Source organism: Myotis brandtii, unplaced genomic scaffold (assembly GCF_000412655.1).
Source record: "Myotis brandtii unplaced genomic scaffold, ASM41265v1 scaffold155, whole genome shotgun sequence".
NCBI lineage: Eukaryota > Metazoa > Chordata > Mammalia > Chiroptera > Vespertilionidae > Myotis > Myotis brandtii.
In genome coordinates this window covers 949,507-970,491 of record NW_005355621.1, presented here as the reverse complement: position 1 = coordinate 970,491, position 20,985 = coordinate 949,507, and the positions used below count along the sequence as shown (strand labels likewise).

At 35.4% G+C, this 20,985-nt stretch overlaps 1 protein-coding gene across 3 annotated transcripts in view; it reads right to left on the bottom strand.

The window, feature by feature from the left end:
* CRY1 (cryptochrome circadian clock 1) overlaps window positions 1–20,985 on the bottom strand; it is a 47,206-nt gene that overhangs the window by 9,044 nt on the left and 17,177 nt on the right. For all 3 annotated transcript variants that reach the window (XM_005861652.2, XM_005861653.2, XM_005861655.2), the window contains exons 2-3: window positions 3,452–3,560; window positions 546–688 (exon numbers count right to left, since the gene is read on the bottom strand). In XM_005861652.2, coding sequence (XP_005861714.1) covers window positions 546–688; window positions 3,452–3,560 — 252 coding nt within the window. The remainder of the gene's footprint in view (window positions 1–545; window positions 689–3,451; window positions 3,561–20,985) is intronic.

Genomic DNA, 20,985 nt, shown 5'->3' with positions numbered 1-20,985 from the left:
ATACTATGCCATTGTTGTGAGGACTACAGCTATCCAAAGTAATATTTTATACAGTTTACATCTGGAGTTAAAATCTAGATAGACAAGATACATACATAAAGTTAAGTAACTTATGACAGTCATATAAAATATATCAAGGCAGTTTATGCCTATGTATCAAATAAGCTATAAAATTAATATTGCTAAGAGCCCAGAAAGGCAAGACCAACAGTAGGCTGAGTTAGAAGAGTCAGGAGAATTTTGATACTCTTAATATTTTGAAACTAAAATTCTCAGTATTTTGGTCTTATGTACTATGGCTGTTAAGTTTGGTATCTATCACTAGGTAAGTAAAAATTACAGCAGTTATGCTAAGGGTTTAATATATATTTATTTAGTTCTCCCACAACTCTATTATGTATATGTTATTTCCATTTTACAAACCTATGTCCCATAGCTTAAAACATATTTGTCTATGTACTACTACTAAACTGTACATTTAAAAATGGTTAAGATGACAAATATTATGTTTATTTTACTATAATAAAAATAGAAAAAGTACTTACTTGTCTAGGTCATATAATGTATGTGAAATTTGTACAATCACTTCTACTCCAGCTTCAGTAGCCAGTTTCTTAATAGCTGCATCTCGTTCCTTTCCAAAGGGCTCAGAATCATACTCAATTGAAAGTTTAGTAATGTTCCATTCCTAAAATAAGATGAAGGGGCAAAATGTACACAAATTTTAAGGATAGTGGCTGAAAATTAAATTCATAATTTGCATATCAAATGATTATACATACATCAATCTTTAACTGGCTAGGACTCAAAACACATCAGAAAAACAATTTATCAGACATATATGTATGTCAGAGTATATAAAAATGCTCTGACCCCATTCCTAAATCTACTCAACAGAAATGGAATGAGCAAATGCTATAGACAGGAGAAGATGCATGCTAGAGAAGACACCAATACTGGAACTATTATCACCAACGCAATAAACTAAAGGCACTGTTATCAGGCCTCAACTATAGTCCTTGGGTTACTCGGACTCGACGTACGTCGTTTCGTGGTTATGTCGCCATCTCCCATTTATTTTATAAAAAAAAGGTTCCATCATTTGACGTATGTACATATGTGCTTTATGTTTTTTATTATTACCACAAGTAAAGGTCAGGAATTGTTATCTTTCTTTTAAATTTTTTTTTACTGTTTCACTTAATTACTGCTGTGTATGTGCTCCATGTGAGTGATGTAGGTGCTTATGTAGGTGGGTTCCGACTTACAGCAAAAATTGCGTACGTTGTGCCGTAGGAATGGATCTCCGATGTAACCTGAGGACCTATTGTATTTTTACCTCAAATGTGAAAAATAGGATTACTTACCTATTAAAAAATCTCACTATTTTCTGTATTAAAATAATAAAACCAGAGGCACCCTGGCCAGGTGGCTCAGTTGGTTGAAGCATCATCTGCTACACCAAAAGGTTATGGGTTCAATTCCCAGTCAGGGCACATACCTAGGTTGTGGGTTTGATCCCCACTCCAGGAGCACACAGGAGGCAACCAATGATTGTTTTTTTCTCTCCCCACCCCCACCCCCGTCACCCTTTCTTCTTTCTCTAAAAAATAATAAATAAAATTTTTAAAAATTAAAAAAACAACAAAAAACCAGAAGCAATAATGTAAATGAGTCAGCTAGTCATGGACAAAAGTATCTTTTCTCTCAGAGACTGAGGGTGTGAAGAATAGGGATGGGAAGGAGACCTACTTTTTATTTTATACCCTTTTAGACTTTTTTTTTCCCCAAACACATGCATGCAGTGACCTCTAAACAACACTTTAGAAAACACACATCAATACAATTAAAAAATGAATTTAATTCCCTCTATGTTCTAGACAGAGTAAATAAATATGAAAGAAAGTTTTCATAAATAGCATTTTATACAGACTATTGTATGTAGCCCAAGGAAAAATCAGAATAAATAATAAGCACTTTATGTGAATGTGCCTCTGCAAGCTGACTAGACAGATCATCTAATTGCAAAAGACTGTTAATCTAATTATATGCTATTTTATGCAAAAGAATGGTCAAAACAAAGAACAAAAAAGACTTGCTGACTTAAAACAAGTTTTTAAAAAACAAGTAAATAAAAGTTATTATTTTTAAAGCAACTAAAATCTTCTTAGGATTCATTTTACTTATACCACATGAATTTAGAGATAAGGTTGAAGCAATTACCCAGACATACTATTTTACTCATGAGTTGTTGATAAACTATTACTGTTGTTTCTGATATGCTTTCTACTCCGATCTCTTCCATGTACCTAAGTTAAATTCTGACTCTAAGCAGCAACAGTAGTGAACAAATTTTAATGTAATAAATTTTCACTAGTCAAAACTCTTGCATTAGCCAAACCCTAAACATTACAGGTTTCCTTCACACTAGTGGGAAAAAGCTAGGAAGTGTTACTTGAATCCCAGCACTGGGAACATTCTCATTCAGGGAAAGGAATGTTCTCTTCTGAATTAAAAATAGAAACACTGCTATTATAAAAACTTGATGAATTAAACAGCTGCAAGACCGAAAGAAAATATACATTTGGAATTCTAATGGTAGCAAATAGGAAGAGATGAATAAAAAAAAGCTAGGAAATTCAGCTTTTGGTCTGAGTACTTCCATGAGCTAGTTGTATGACGTCGGTCAACTCATTCAATCTCTCTAGGACTAATTTTTTCATTTGGAAAAAAGAAGAAAGAAATAAGATGAGGAGATTTTTACGATTCTACCAAGTTAAAAAAAACACACCACAATTTTGTATTATTGGTAGCATGTCAATCGTTACAGGCCTTTGACCCAGAAAGTCTTCTTCTAAGAATTATCCCACAAATGTAGTGGCGCATGTGATCAAAGATACATGTATCTGGACAAGAATGTTCACTGACAGCATTATCTGTATTAGCAAAAGGCCTGTGGAAAAATAATTCAATGTTCAGTAGAAAACTAGTTTAAAAAATTATAGCATATTTACACAATGGAATACTATGAAGCCATTTAAAAGACTGGGGAAGTAATATGGAACAATCTCTAAAATAATCGTTATATAAGTAAAGCATTGCACAGAATGGTGTGTTTGTAAAAAGGGGGATAATGACATACACACAAAAATACACAGATATACATTTTTATTTATTCAAAGAATATTTCTAATGAATATACAAGAAACTGGTAATTTTTACTTCTGGGAAAGGAACTAGCAGTTTAAGGCAGAAGAAAGATTTTTCATTATAAGCCACTTCTTTTACTGTTTGACTTTATAATGTGTAACTTTTTTATTAAATAAAGGAAAAAACCCACAAAATTTTTATTTAAAAACTTATATTTGCCACACTTTAAATTACCCAGAACACCTTATTTACCAAATATGTGTCTTCTCTGACAAGAGATTACTATTTTATGCATAATTACCTTGAAAAGCCTAGGAAACACATCTGCTGGTTGTCCACGAATCACAAACAGACGAGAGTTTAGTTTTCTCAGATTAGAATCAAGGTCTTCAAGACATTGAAGCAAAAACCTAGGGAGAGGATAATATTAAAGTTATTAAAATATATTTTTAGAAGATATAAAATATTGCAAAATCATGTTACTCTAAAAGTTAAAATGCCAACTCCATCATCTTATCTCTTATCACCTCTAATCCTATATAATAAAAGGCTAACATGCAAATTGACCAAACGGTGGAATGACCAGTCAATATGACACCCACTGACCACCAGGGGGCAGATGCTCAAAGCAAGAGCTGCCCCTGGTGACCTGTGTGCTCCCACTGGGGGAGCGCTGCTCAGCCAGAAGCCGGGCTCATGGCTGGTGAGTACAACGGCGGTGGCGGGAGCTTCTCCGCCTCCATGGCAGTGCTAAGGATGTCCGACTGCCAGCTTAGGCCTGCTCTCTGCGGGGAGCTGGCCCAAGCCGTCAGTCGGACATCCTCTGAGGGCTCCCAGACTGTGAGAGGGCTCAGGCCAGGCTGAGGGACACCGCCCCCATCCTGGAGTGCACGAATTTCATGTACTGGGCCTCTAGCTGATATATAAATTACTATTTCCAGACTCTATATGTCTAATGTTTTCTAACTACAACAAAAGTTTCTTAGTATTTTAACAAAGTTCCTGAATTAAAGCACTAATTTTCATTAAATAATAGTGACTGTTAACAAAAGTTTAATTTGTAAATATAAAAATTATATAAAGAAATAAAATAAATGAATTGATCTCATTGTTTAAACATGATGAAATGAATTCAAATTTATATAGACAAACCAATCTGAAAAACCCAGAGCATTTTCTACTGGGAAAAAAAATAGACACATCCTATTTAATCACTCTGAGCAAATGAATAATTTAAAAATTTGAGCATGTTACTGGGGGATACTGTAATGATCTAGGACAGTGGTTGGCAAACTGCGGCTTGCGAGCCACACACGGCTCTTTGGCCCCTTGAGTGTGGCTCTTCCACAAAATACCGGCTCTTCCACAAAATACCGACTTCTGCGAATGGGCCACGAAGTTTCAATTGCACTGTACGTGGGCGCCTGCACGTGGTATTTTGTGGAAGAGCCACACTCAAGGGGCCAAAGAGCCGCATGTGGCTCGCGAGCCACGGTTTGCTGACCACAGATCTAGGAGAGAGAAAACATTGCTCATTTTCAAGTTTCTAATCTAATTAAAGAAAAAGAAGTTGATAATAGACGTTAAATTACGTGGCATTAACTCTGAGTGTAAAGTATGACAAATTAATTTTTTAAAAAAAGATTTCATGAGGCAGGTAGGGCTACAGATTTTTTTCCAATGAAATAAGTACCAATAAGGTTTATCCACGATAGATATCTGGGGCAATTCTGGGCCAGTACCATAAGACTGCTTAGTGTGCATCTTTTATTGTGAAGAAATGGAGTGGTCACCAAGAACAAATCTGAAAGAGATGTCACACCCCTGGAAAGCTCAACCTCATTGTTTGCCTCATGTTAATTTTCTGTAACATTTCAACTATAACCTGTTCCCCTCAGCTGGAAAGACTATCTCTGTGGGCTTGGGGAGTCATAGTGCTATACTCAGGTGGATGTTAAAAGACATCTCATCATTTCACGTTCAGTAGTCTCACAGTCATTCTAAAACAAATAGGAAACAAGCCTTTGTATTCTCACTTTTATATTTCACCACATCCCTTTTCTATCTTGGTTCAGAGTTACCCCACTAACACTCCATCCTCACTCTACCTCACCCCACCACTACCAATGTGCAAATACTTTTGGGGAAAAGATTATTGTAACTTACAATGTTCAGTGATAATTGTTTATTGGGAATCATCTAGCTTATGTATTTGCTTGTCTAAAGAGTTTTTAGATACCAGCAGTCAAATAAAAAATTAAAAAGTTGAATCAACTAGCAATTTTAAGTTTTCTTAAATTTAAACAGAAGAGTAAAATGTCCTGGGAGGATAATTCAAGGTAGAAATAATTCTTAAATCTTTTTTGTACCATCAGTTTCATTCAGTATCTTCTCTACCAGATCTGGTAGTATATAGTAAGAGTTCTCCTTATTCAACTTTTTAAAAAATATATATTTTATTGATTTTTTACAGAGAGGAATGGAGAGGGATAGAGTTAGAAACATCGATGGGAGAGAAACATCGATCAGCTGCCTCCTGCACACCTCCTACTAGGATGTGCTGGCAACCAAAGTACATGCCCTTGATCGGAATCGAACCTGGGACCCCTCAGTCCGCAGGCCAACGCTCTATCCATGGAGCCAAACCGGTTAGGGCCTTATTCAACTTTTTGGTGGAAATATTTCTATGTGGTACAAGCAGGTCAATGATAAGATTGGAAAAGAAAAAGAACCCGATTAATAAAATGAATGTCTCAATTAATTAATAATTGGCCCTTTATTTTTCCCTTTCTTGTTCACAAGCTAAATAATCATTCTTAATGCTTTCAATAAACACCCTATGAAACAAACAAACATTGTAAAAAATGATATGAACTGAAGCAATCAATGTGTTGCAATAGGAAAAATTTTGCAACCAAAGAATTAATTTTGTTTCGGCACTTAATAGAGCAAAGGAATAGAATGTATTTCTTCCACAGATGTTATTTTTTTTAAATTTTATTTTCAATTACAGTTGACATCCAGTATTATTTTATATTAGTTTCAGGCATACGGCACAGTGGTTAGACAATTATATAATTTATTATATGTGCTGCCGAAGTGAGCACAACAATCATAAATTTATGAAGTGATCCCCCCCCCCGATAATACAAGTACCCACATGGCATCATACATAGTGATTACAATATTATTGACTATAGTCCCTATGCTATAGTTTACCCCCTAAACAGATGTTATTGATGGTGTTCTTTTCCATGGATATTATCATTTACATCACTGTAATTTCACATAAAAATTGCAGAAGTACAGGTATTCAAATATAAGTACAGTACTTAAAAATATAATGCTTACTTTATATTCAAATATTTTAAATAGAAAAGACTTGTGAAGAAAAGAAAAACAGTGATGCTGTCTTTTCTTACAAGGCTTTTTGCACTATGACTTTAAAAACTATATGCATATATCATTTTGATAAAGTAAAATTTACATTACATGTGTCTATTTATGTTATATGTGCATAAGAAAATAACTGTAAGTATACTTATACCAAGCAATTAACAATAGCTATCCTTGGGGAATGGGAGTTTGGGGTGGGACTGAAGAAGAAAAACACTTTTTAAAAAACCTCATAAAAAGTAACAGAATAAACTGATGAACAGAGTGGATTCAGAGACATGAAAGCATGGAACAGAGTGAGCAATCTAATAGGGGAGGCTGGGTGGGTGTGAGGTAATCAACCAAAGACCTTGTATGCATACTATATGCATAACCCATGGCCACAGACAATTGGGCGCTGAAGGCCTGGGGTGGGAGGTGGGGCAGGGGGAGGCTGGAAGGAGTCAATGGGGGGAAAAAAGGGGACATATGTAATACTTCCAACAATAAAGAATTATAAAAAAAAACTTCATAAAAGGTATAAAATTGACAATTAACATCCTTCAAAGTAGAGTAAAACTGAGAAATACTGTATCTACTATAAACTTGGTTTAATGCATAGTGAACATCTTTTTAAAGCAATAGAATTTTCATGATTTTACTGTATTCCCATTGCACAGATTTCCCATAATTTAATAGGTCTAGCAACAAATTACTATCTTTTAATCAATCCTGAAAAGTTCTATTTCCTCATCTGTAAAACTGGGATAGAAATAGGATTCATATCATACACACCATTGTTGTGAGAATTAAATAAATTAATATATGTGAAGCTCCTAGAACAAAGGAACAGAAATGTATTTAAGTGCCTTACCCATAGTAATCATGATTATATGTATCTATTATTTTTTGTCCCCTTCTTCCTATCACTTCTAATTTTGCTACAACAATTCTAGACCTTGTTATTTCTTGCTGGTATTATTTACTGCAATGCCTAAAATAGATCTGCCTACCAACAATCTCTTTCTACTCTAATCCATCACACACAATAGCAAATATTCCTGAGGCACACTTTCCTGTACAAAGATCTCCTATAGAATAAAGAACAAATTCTTTTCTTTGGCCACTAACTTAGGGTTCCAGGTTGATTTCCTACCACTCCCCTTTCCCTTCTACCAAACCAAACTACCTCTCTTTTCCCTAGACATCCAATCTCCTGGAATTTGCTCCATCTTTTTCCCTTGGCCTGGAATACTTTTCCCATCTCTTCAAGTTCATACCCTAACTAATCTTGTCTTCCAACTGTAACTTCATCCTCTAAACTGTCAAAGGACATAATGTACCTCATCCTAAAGAAACTTTCAGATGGCACCTTATATTATAGCGTACACACACACACACACACACCACCTTCTCCTGATGAATTTCAAATAAAGTATGTTTCATTCCTAACCACACAGTTTCCTAACCTGTGTTTTGGTTTCTACATTTGGCAAACAAATCTCATCATGTGCCTTATACAATTTGTTGAAAAGATTAGAAACAGGATAAAATGACCTAGTAGAATCCAGTACTCGGCAGATATCATTAAACAGAAGTTATAATTATTGTCCCTTGGTAATAATGTATATATGTGTGTGTGTATATTGATTTTAGAGAAAGGAAGGGAGGGAAGGAGGGCTGGAGTGAGAGAAACACTGATGTGAGAAACATACATCAGCTGCCTCTAGTACACGCCCCAAATGGAGATTGAACCTGAAAGCTGGGTATGTGCCCTGACCGGGAATGGATCATGCCACCTTTTGGTGCATGGGACGATACTCCAACCAACTGGGTCACACTGGCCAGGGCCATAATTTATATTTTGGAAAAAAGTAACATGTATTTCTATATGCAAATACCTGGGCATGCCAACAGCAGACAATGAATTAGTCTATATACAACTATATACAGAATCATCTTGAATTCATCATTTCCCCTAAATGTAACTTTGGATAAAGGTTCCATGAAAATTTTTCCAGTGACAAGACAAATGTGAATATGAATATATATGGCAAGATACAGTGCAATTAAGACCCTGAATCAACTAATCTCTAAGCATATAATTCTTCCTTGATAATACCATAAAATAAAACCTCCAATATGTCAGGTTCAAAGTATCAACTTATTGACAGATAAGAAATCTTTTTAGTGCTGAACAAATAATGTTACTTGAAAGGGTGCTACATAAAGTCTAACCTTTCATCCTTTATCCTCAGCTGGGAAGCAAGTGAGCTCTATCAGAGTTCAGATTCAGTGTGTTCCAGAGAACACACCAATTTCAACCTTTATATACAGTGGGGCCTTGACTTACGAGTTTAATTCGTTCCGAGACCGAGCTCGTTGAGGAGCTAGTTAACTCAAATTACTCTATCAACTCAATGCAAAAAATCGGCAGAGAGACAGCTAGTATCTCAAAAAACTCGTTAGTCGGGACACTCGTAAGTCAAGGCCCCACTGTATTACAAATACATGTGCCTTAGGACAGGCATCCAATATTGAATGCAATGATTTAGAATACTGTATACTGAAAATACAAAGGGCACACTTTTAACAGGAATATATTTTCAGACCTCCAATTTAGCATACTTATTGTTCCCTTGAAATTATAATCCTTTGAAGTCTAAATTAATAATGCTATTAACTACATGCAACAGATTAGTTTTTAAATAGGCCTAAGGGCAGTAAAACTCACTATATCACTTTGCATAATTGTACTACCTACATGGAAACACAGTTCTCATGTTATTTAATTATAACACTAACTGTACTAGTTCAAAATAAACTGCTGAGGTGCTAGGTGAGAAAATATATTTCTTCCCTTTAAACATTTTAAGGATTGTTTTTAACCTCCAGAGATCACTGGCTTACTACTATTAGAAAAAATACATGCAGTGAGTTTCCTTATACCATTTCCAAAAGATGATTTCAGCATGAATCACCAGACCTTGTTTCTTAAAGTAGGTCACTGCCATAGCAACCAGTGGGCGGTTTGGTATACTCCCCGTCACAATGACCTACTTTCCAGCCTGTGCTAGAACAGCTTTATATAACTAGAATTTCTAGTTCTGTCTATAAAATAGTCTATAAAAGGCAATGGTAGAATATGACACAACCCCTCTGGTGCTGAAAATAAGGCATTATGAATTAACATGTATCATACCAGAATAAAACCATCTGGTTCTGCAACTTTAGTTTATAAAATATATCTTATATGCTCAACAATAAAAACTACACTTTGAATATCTAAGCCAAAACAATTCATTGCTGACTCTAGAGAACTGATTTAAAGAATATAAATTAAAATCATTAAAACCCCATGCAAAATATCCTCTCTTATCCTCTGCATGAAACAATAGAATTAAATTTTAAAAATTAAAGTTCTGGATATATTAACTATAATGAAGAAAAAATAGAGAGTTTTAATCATTAACCAAAGTCTATGGTATTTTTATTAGAAATTTAAAGTTATAAATTGCAATTTGTTTCTCTATAAATTGCATAAAGTTTACATATGCTTTTTTTCTGGCTTGCAACAAATTCTTAGTGCTTTTAGCTAAATCATCATTCAAATTGTCAGAATATTTGTGATATACATTTTCGACGGAGAATAGTTTAATGTTCAATAAAGATTAAATATATATTTTAAAAGCAAATTTTGTATTTAGCAAGGCTCTAATCAGTGGATCTATACCATGTCACAGTGTCCCTTTAATAAATATTTTATAATGCCCTCTTTTAAATTATGAAATGAAATTCATATATAATATAGTATCTCTATATACACACTTTTAGAACATTATATAATGCTCTAATATAATACATGGGAGAGGTCAGTTAAAGGAGGGTCATTTATATTTTTAAAAAAGTAACACATGCCCTGGCCGTGTGGCTGAGTTGGTTGGAGCATCATTGGGTACACCAAAAGGCTGCAGGTTTGATGCCCATCCAGGAGGCAACCAAAAGATGTTTTTCCTCTCACACTGATGTCTCTCTCCTCCCCTCCTTTCCTTCTCCTCTTCCTCGCTCCCTCCTTTCCTCTCTCCAAAATCAATAAAAACATATCCTCAGGTGAGGATAAAAAAAAAGTAACATGTACTTCTATATGTAAATACCTGGGCACAACATAAAAAGACAATGGAATTAGTTGGAAACCTACAAGTACATACAGAATTATTTTTAAATCCAACAGCTACAAAAACAGACTGATACAGTTGCATGAGTGGTACTGCCTTTGGTGAAGTGATTTTCTGTAATGTTGGGCAAGACTTAGTAAAGTTCTGGACAAAACAAAGTATCTTTCCTTGATTTACATAGGTAATAAATATATTTCAGGAAAACTCAGTATATACTAAAATTGTGTAAAAAATCCTAGTTTTTACATGTAAGAATAGATTTAAGCTCTAGCTCAGAAAAAAATAAGTTTTTCACTTACATGAAATATCTGGTAGAACATTTGAAAGATATGTGGGACTCAGGACAACTATTTACAGGCAGTCCTCGGGTTACATCAGACTCGATGTACATCGTTTCCTGGTTATGTCGCCATCTCCCATTTATTTAAAAAAAAGTTCCGTCATTTCGACATATGCACATATGTGCATTATGTTTTTAAAAAAAATATATTTTATTGATTTTTTACAGAGAGGAAGGGAGAGGAATAGAGAGTTAGAAACATCAATGAGAGAGAAACATCGATCAGCTGCCTCCTGCACACCCCCTACTGGGGATGTGCCCGCAACCAAGGTACATGCCCTTGACCGGAATCAAACCCCGGACCCTTCAGTCCACAGGCCTACGCTCTATCCACTGAGCCAAACCGGTTAGGGCTGTGCTTTATGTTTTTTACTAGTAGCCCTGCACACAAATCTGTGTGCCAGTAGCTCTCTGCGGGGCCTGACCACTCTGTGCCCGCCCGCGGCCCAGAAGGAAATGCAAATGACTTCCCTCTGTTCTCAGGAACTCTGATAAAGGGCTTCCTCCCTCTTTCTCCACTGGCTTTCACCCCTGTGCCTCCGCCACCAGCCCCTCCTATCACACTATCCTCCACCCCCTCCACCATCTGGCCACCTGGAATTGACCTTGCCCAGGAGTCAGGGGCCACTCGACTCTGCTCAGCTCGCTGATTCCTTCTCTTCTTACCCAAGCTTTCCACCCTGGCCTGGCCAGAGGCCCATGATCAGCTGGGTGTGGAACGCTTGCCTCATCACCCTCCTTTCCCCCTGGACTGGGGGACTCCGGCGTGGCTGAGAGGACTGGGTGCCGCCATCTTTGTGACAGAGTGATGGTTAATTTGCATATTGCCCTTTTATTAGATAGGATTATTTATTTACCACAAGTAAAGGTCAGGAATTGTTACCTTTCTTTTAATTTTTTTTTACTGTTTCACTTCATTACTGCTGTGTATGTGCTCCATTTGAGTGACATAGGTGCTTATGTAGGTGGGTTCCGACTTATGGCAAAAATTGAAAATCGCATTACGTCACGCTATAGGAACGGATCGCCGATGTAACCCAAGGACCTACTGTATTTGAGAAACTATCCTGAGCATTGCAAGAAGTTTTCCATTCTTGGTCTCTCCTCACTAATACCACTAGCTCCCTCCAATCACTGACGAACAAAAATGTCCCCACAAATTCTTAAAAGATCTTCTAAGAAGTGATACTGTTCATTACTCACATCATTTCATTTAATTGAGGAATACAAGATAAATAATATGAGATTCCAATACTCAAGACCTTAAAATCTAGAAAAGAAACTTGAAAATATACATGATGTATATGAATATAACAAAACCTATTATAGCAGAATGCAATATACATTGTAAGAGACACATGGATACCATTAATATGCTTTGAAAAATCAGGAGGGAGAATGCTCTTCTGAATATTTTCTTTTTTGAAATGGGGAAAAAATTAGGCAAAATTTCAAGGTTGTGGTGAGGCCTTGCAGTATCAACATGATTTAAATACTTGGAGATAGGGAAGGAGAATTACTGGCCACTTGACTATAACTTCCTTAAAGACTGGGACTAGGCCTTGTTCACCACTTGCCAGTGCATAGACAATCTTGACATACGGAAGTTAAAAAATATTTAACAACTAAACCAAATAACTAAGTAAAGGCATATGAAAGGGACTTTAGAGACTTGATTCAACAGTCAATGTAGTGTAAGAAAAAGAAAATTCTCTGAATGTCTATTGTACTGGGTATCTTATGTATACAACAACTTTATAGACATCTCATTTTTTAAATGATGAATCTGAAACTAATCAAGGACATTTTCCAAAGTAACTCAGCTAAGCCATAAAGTAAAAATTTTAATTTGGATGTGTCTGACTCCAAACCCATGCTCTTTGCACTATACGATGCTACACTGCTACACCACAGGATATATAATAATTAAAATGTCTTAGGAAAATTAGTCTGATAGCTTTAAGGACATAAAAGTGATTAGATACAGTTTTTACCGTCCAGATGGAGGACAAGCATGTATGTCAATTAAGATAGAATATGTTAGGTTACACTGAGGTAACAATCCCCAAAGCTCAGTGTCTTAAAATAACTAAGTTTATTTCTCACTCATGATATATATCTATTGCAGATCAGCTGAAGCATTTTTGCTCACATTAAATTGGTTAAAGCAAGTCAAATGGCCAAACCAGACTTCAAGACAGAAGGCATAAACTTCCTGCAGGAAATGACACTGAATAATGGTGAACAGTAGTCATATCTACCATAGTATCTAAACCAATATTGATATTATGCTATGTAACAATAAGTAATATTAAATACAAAGAGAATATAATGGTGAATTTCTTAATGAAGGGTGTATTATGGCAGCACAAACAAAAATCTAACTCTGTGTGTGGAGGCAGAAGAAAGGGAACAGGGGTAAGCATGAGGGGAAAAAAAAATAAGTACAATTTTGAATCAGTAAGTGTTGATCAAGAGGATAAAAGAGAAAAGGGCAATCAAAGCAGAGAAAACAGTGTCCTTAAGTCAAGGAATTCATAAGAACACAATACACATGAGTGGGGGGAGAGAGGACTGAGAGAGTGACTACCAGTTTTATACTAATACTAAGATATAAATTTTCCCCAACCCAAGTGTTAACATTTCAAAATATAGTCAAAATCAATGTCAAAAAATACCTACCAACTTCCGTTGCTGATACTACATTGGATTAAAATACCCTAATAGAAATAACTAATAACAAACAACAACAAAAGGAAACTTTTAAACATATTTACTACCCCCCAAAAGTAAGGAGTCAGAAGAGGTTAACCAGGGTACTAAAGTCAGCTTTAGCCTTGAGGATTTTTACAGAGCCCTGGAAACCTTGAACTTAATCCATGTTGAGGAGGACAGGAAATAAAGCCCAAAGCCCATCCAAGGTGAGGAAGCTAATAATAGACCCTCAATATAAAACCTGGGTTTCAAAAAGCACTACCCACAATTCAAGTGTAATTTAGATATAAATCTTAAGTCACAGAATAGGACAGCAAGGAAACTTGCTTGTTACTACTCAGTTTGAGTTGAAAGAAGATAAATCTCCCATTCCTCAAAGGAAAGGGAAAAAATAGTAACTTTATAATGGAGAAACCTGGCAAACGCTCCCTTAACCACATGATCAGAGTAAACGCCTCCTATGTAAGTCAATCATGTTGATATCACGTACATTCTGATATAATGCGATGAGAACATTTCACCTCTGTGGTATTTCCACAAAACCCATAACCCAAATCTAATGATGAGAAAAACATCAGACAAACCTAACTTGAGGGCCAGTCTACAGAATACATGACCAGTATTCAAAATCGTAAAGGTCATAAAAAACAAAAAAAGCCTGAGAAACTGTCAAAGACAGAGGAGACTTAGGAGACATATGACTAAATGCAACATGGTATCATGGATGGGATTCTAGAACAGAAAAAGAACATAAGTGGAAATCTGAATCAAGTCTGGAATTTAGTTAGTGCTATGGTTTCTTAGTTTTGACTAAAGTACAGTGGTAATGTAAGACGTTAATATTATGGGAAACTAGGTATAGAGGACACAGGAACTCTTTGTACTATCTTTGCACATTTTGTATAAATCTATAATTATTATTTATTTATTTTAAAATTATGCCTCCAAATGCATAATCTCAATGCAAGTTCATGGAGTTTAAGTGGTCCCAAGCACCTCAAGCATATCATTGCATTTAAGTGATCCCAGGTTGGTTGTGATCTAAAATAACAGTTAAATATACTCTGGATTCTCGACTTCAACTTATGCCCCAATTTCCACAAAAAAGTTCCACCCAAAATCAACCAACCAATCAATCAATCACACAATACACAAGGAAACAAGAACTTAAATCTGAGCTGCAGAATGAGAGGCCAGAAAATGACTGATAATTTTCTGGAACTGCTAAAAGATGCCAATTCAAGAAGCTCATGGGGGAAAAAAAAAAAAGCTCATGATCCCAAGCAGGGTAAGAAAGAGAAGAACACAGGGTAGGGGACAGGGGATGAGATAAAGGGGAGAAGAAGGGGAATTAAAGATAGATACGAAGAACAGATAGAAATGAGAAGAGATATAGAGAAGAGGACAAAGACAGAGAGAGGATCCATATATAGACACATCATATTGAAGTTACTCAAAACCAAAAATAAAATATATATAGTAGCCTGAAAATATTATATTAAATGGGTATTATAATATATGGAGAATATTTATTCAAGTATACATAGGACATTTATGAAAATTTACTCTCTACTAGGTCATAACAAACACTGAATTCAACAAATGTAGAGGAAATAGTATCATTCATATATTTTGAATTTAAAAAACACTTTTCTAAACAATTTATGGGATAAAACATAATAATGGATTTTAGAAAATATCTGGAATTGAATGATAATGAAGAAAATATATCTAAAATGAGCAAAATGAAAAACAAAAAAAAAGTGGTATTAGAAGAAAATGTATAGGCTAAAATGGTTATATTAGAAAAGAAGATGTGCCCTGATCGGTTTGGCTCAGTGGATAGAGCGTCGGCCTGCGAACTGAAGGGTCCTGGGTTCGATTCCAGTCAAGCGCATGTACCTTGGTTGCGGGCACATCCCCAGTGGGGGGTGTGCAGGAGGCAGCTGATCGATGTTTCTCTCTCTCATCGGTGTTTCTAATTCTCTATCCCTCTCCCTTCCTCTCTGTAAAAAATCAATAAAATGTATTTAAAAAAAAAAAAGAAAAGAAGATGTGAAATTTAGGAAAACAGCAAAATTTTAGAAAAATAAAAAGAAGGAAATGACAGAGTAGGAATTAGTGAAAACAAAACACAAATACATAATAGAAACAATGCCAGAATTTATTATTTGAAGAGACAATAATATAAACCTCTGACAAGATAAATTAAGGAGAAAATGGGAGAAGAAAAAAATAAGGGATATAAGAACAAAAAGAGAATATAATCTCAGAATATAATCTCAAATAAGGGATATAAGAACAAAAAGAGAATATAATCTCAGATACTGCAGGGATTAAACAGAAAATAAGATAGTATGAACAATTTTATGCAAATAAATTTAAAAAATTAAAATGAAATGTGTAAGTTCCTTATCAAAACTAACTCAAGAAGAAATTTAAAACTTACCAAAGCTGACTCAAGAGCAAAAGAGAACATAAATGGTCCTTCCTATTGCCATTAAAGAAACTGAATCAGTGGTTAAAAATATTACAAAGAAAACATAAAAGGCACTCAGTCTTACAGATGAATTCTATCAAACATTTAAGGAATAAACAAATCTAATTTTATAGAATATCCTAACCTTATACAGAGAAGAGACAAAAAAGGAACACTCCTCAACTCATTTTATAAGGTTAGATTTGACACCAAAGTTTGATAAGGACAGCACAAAAGGAAAATTGCAAGCTAATCTCACTCACAATAGTATCATTTTAGCAAACCAAATCCAACAATATATAAAAAAAATTATACATCATGATCAAGTTGTGCTTAACCTCAGAAAGTTGGTTAGTTTAATGCAATTCACTTCATTCATAGAATAAAGAGAAAAAAATCATGACCAATTTAACAGATGCAGAACAAGCAGCCACTAAAATTCAATTTTCAGTTAGTAACTTCCTTAATGTGAAAAAGAGCACCCACAAAAATACTTATAGAAAACATCACATTTAATGGTATAATGTTGAAAGCATTTCTTTTAGGACTGGGACAAAGACAAGGATGCCTGCTATCTACCACTTCTATTCAACCTGATACTAGTAGGCCTAACCAGTGTAGTAATAGAAGAACAAGAAATAAAAGGTATAATAATGGGTAAGGAAAAAAACCCAAGGTGATTATTTATAGATAACATGAGTACTGATACTATCAATATATTAAAAAAATAAATACAGAAAAGTTATTAAAATTAATAATGGGATTTAAAAGGGTTAAAATCACTTAATTTCTGGAATCAGTTTGCACTAATACAATTTATGTAACTTATGCCTCTCTTATCTAAATCACACAAAGCTATTTATAAGCTAGACCTCTTATTATTACTTGTCTAATTTTAGAAACCACTGCATTGGGGCTCTACCAGGTTAGGCCAAGATCAAGTATAAGATGTATTTCCAGGCTTTAAAGGATTTACATACAACTAAATAAAATCTGTCTAACGTGGTCAAAAACATGCTGTCCCAGATCTCTGTAAAATATTTTTCTAATAGCTCTATTTGAAAATTTTCTCCTTCAGAAAGAGTAGTTATATGTCAATTATATCTCAATAAAGGTGAAAACATAATTTAATAAAATTTCAATTTTCATCTGTAAAAAAAAATGTCAGTAATGTTTAAAAATTATTTTTTTTTCTTTTAAAAAAATCTATGATCTAGCACATGTCACAAAGGTCTGTCTGAAGTATGGCCAAAGGTCAAAATCTTTCCCATACTTACATTGCTGCAAAAAGTGATAGTCACATAATGCAATTTATTCATCCATCTATCCATCAAAAATTTATTGAGATCCTACTGACATTGTTATGGTCCCTAGGGTAAAGGCGAGAACAAAAATAAGTACCTGGAGTCATGAAGTTTGCATATTTGATGATGATGACAACGACTATGACAACCACTATAGCAATAGCTGCGAATGTTTAAAAGTGTGTATTATACACTGCTCCAAGCCCTTTACATGCATAAACACAACAACCCTTTGATGTAGGTATTTCCCTCATTTACAAATGAGGAAATCGAGGCATAGAAAGGTTAAGTAAATTTCCCAAGGACCCACTAAGAGAAAAGTAGCAAAGCCAAGATTTTAAACCCATTCAATCTGGCTCCAGATACTAAGCTCTTGAACCACTACAGAGTATTTCAGTTATGATAATTTCTATAGAGAAAACTAAAATAGGGTAAAAGGAGGAGAGGATAACTATAGAGTGGCCATAGAAGGATTTTTTTGATACCCTACTGCCTATTCAACATCTCCTTTTAAAAGTCCCCTCAAACCTTCTCTTCCCATGTCTTACAATCTTAGTTAATAATGATTCCATAATTAAAGTTATTCAGGCCAAAGTGCCACCTGATTGGTCAGAATAGGATATGCTTATGTTGATTAACAAACAAGCCCCAAATAAGTGGCTTGACAAAACAAAAGTTTTTATGTTGCTTATGCTGAGTTCACTGCAGTTCTGGGTAGTTATTTACCAAATGGTGACTTTATCATTCTAGCTGCTTTGACATTGTGGCTCCATAACTTGAACAAAAGTACTCCTTCATAACAAGGGAAAAAACAGAGAAGCATACAGGGGCCTTACATTGACTCAGCCAAGCACTTACTTACACAATTAATTGGCCATAACTGATTATGCTTCTCTCTCCCAGGTCATTGTTCTTTATCCCATTTTCTGTCCTCCCTTCCTTCCATCAGTCATTCCATTCATCTTTCCTTCTAGAAATACATACATCTATTCTTTGCTTCTATCCAAACTTTATTCCATCCTTGTCCCTTCTCTCTCTCCAGCCTAATTTGTAGCCTTCTGTCTAGCATTCCTCTTGTTCATTCAAAGTGAAGGTCATTCCTTCCATCAGTCCTTTCCCTTTATTTAGTTTTAGGAATACCATCTATGTTCTGATGACTCACAATTTTATATTTTCAGCCTACACTTCTACTTTGGACTCCAGATTTAGTAATCCCACTTCCTATGCTGTATTAACTCTTAAATTTCTATCCAGATTCCAAATGTTCTTATCATTTTCACCATTACCACTCTGATCCATGCCACCATCATCTCTTCAAGATAAGTATACTAGACTCCTAAGTGGTCTTCCTATTTCTGCCCTTTGCCTGATACCCATTTTCTACCCAGTCCAAGTGATTATTTTCAAAGTTAACTCACATCATGTTCCAACCTCTACTTAAAAAGAGAAGCAAGAGTATATGAAACAAAAACAAAGACTGATGAGACAGAGAAGAATGCACAAAGATGGAATGGAGAGTAGGATGGCAAGAGAGTCAAAAAAGAGAGGAAAGGAGGTATGAAGGAACAATCAAACTGAAACTTAAGAATCCTAAGTCTGATACAGTTTTCAGTAACAAAAAAAGGTCAATTTGATTTAATTACTAATAAGTAAATTATGAACCAGTCATGGGCCTCACATTCCATATACACTTGATTTCACAGTTGAAAATAAGAAATGCCTTTGTGGATGATATATAACAGAACTTGTCTATGCTTAGAGAAATATAATAAGTGAAACAAAATGAACCCAAAGTATTATCCACTTCTCATTTAGTAAAGAGATTCATTTAGAATCACATTAACTTTTAATCTCCTCAGAGATATTTGAGTTAATTATTTGTAATTTAATACAATACAGGATCACATATTCTGAGTTATATCCTTTCATTTATATAACCAACATTTGGGCATCCACATAGGACATACACAAAAATGAGTATAGAATTCTAGTCCTTGGAGTCTCAAAATGAGAATAGATGTGTAAATTTATTATTATAGTAATATATACATGGTATTACTTAAGTCCCTATTGTTAAAGGACATATAAAAGCAAGGCAATTTATGCTGAGGAAGATCTCTAAAATTTTATAAAGATATGACTAATACGGATTTTTAAGTATCTATGACAGTATCTATGACAGCACTTAGTGACAGCAGTTTAAATTAGACTTTACTTGAAGTATCTTTAACTTCTGAGGTGCAGGGGTCCAGCCCCAGCGGTCCAGGGGTTCCCAAAGGTGTGGACGGAGTCGGAGAAGAATGTTTTACACGGAGACAGTGTTCAGAACTCTCTAGCTCTCTTTAGTCTCTGTAGATCTTCCTGTGCCTGGCTGAGGCCACAGAGAAAGATCCCGAGGCAAGCTGAGCCTTTATTTTATAGTCAGAGGTAAACAAGGTTGTGGTTTCCATAGTTACACTGTTCTTGTGAGTTTCACTTGTTTTTGTTCTTGTTCTTGCTGCACTTCCCTCAGCCCATCAGCTGCCCAGATAAGATATAGGGAGCGTCATAAGGTCAAGCCTAATTATGCTTAAGAGGACTGTGCCCTCTAAGCTGGGACTTGTTTGTGACTTTGCCAACAGGTCAGGCTGAGGCTTAATCCTATATCGGCTCCCCACACTGAGATCGATTTACACTAGTACTAGTATAAGGCCATGTAATTTATACCTCCTTAATCCCCAAATCACATAAAGATACCTGAATCTAGGACTTCTATTCTGTGTGTATTTTTAGAAACCATTGCATGTGACACTATAATAATAGGCCAAAAATCATATTTCAAATCTACTTCTAGACTTTAGAGTTTTAAAATAGAACTACATAAAATCTGTTCAACACATGTACAAAAGCAAATGACAGAGCCACACATAATGGTTTTCTGATATTCCTACCAGAAAACTCTCTTTTCCTAATAATGCTAATTTTACTCTAGATTTAATTCATGTTTTTCAGAGGTTTTCAGTGGCAGGACTGTGAAATAAAACAATCTACACTAATAAAAGAGAAACATGGTAATTAGCGTACGACCGCTACCCTTCCCATTGGCTAATCAGCATATCCTTATGCAAATTAACTGTCAGCCAAGATGGCGGCCGGCAGCCATGCACTGAAGCGAACAGGGAGGCTTGCTTGCTCCAGTGATGGCGAACTTCAACGTTCCCCGCCTGACTTGCCGGCCTCTCAGCTGCAACTCTAAGCAACTATGTTGCAAATATAGAAGCTAAACAAAACCCTAGAAACTGGCTTTCAGTCAGCCGGGCCTCAGCCAGCCAGACCGCAACATTGTATCAAATACAGAAGGTAAAGGCCAGAAACCTGCTTTAAGCAGCGAGGCCTCAGAGCTAAAGCTGGCCCAGAATAGAAAAAAAGAAAAAAGAAAAAAAGGAGCAGTTGGGAGCTTCAGTCACC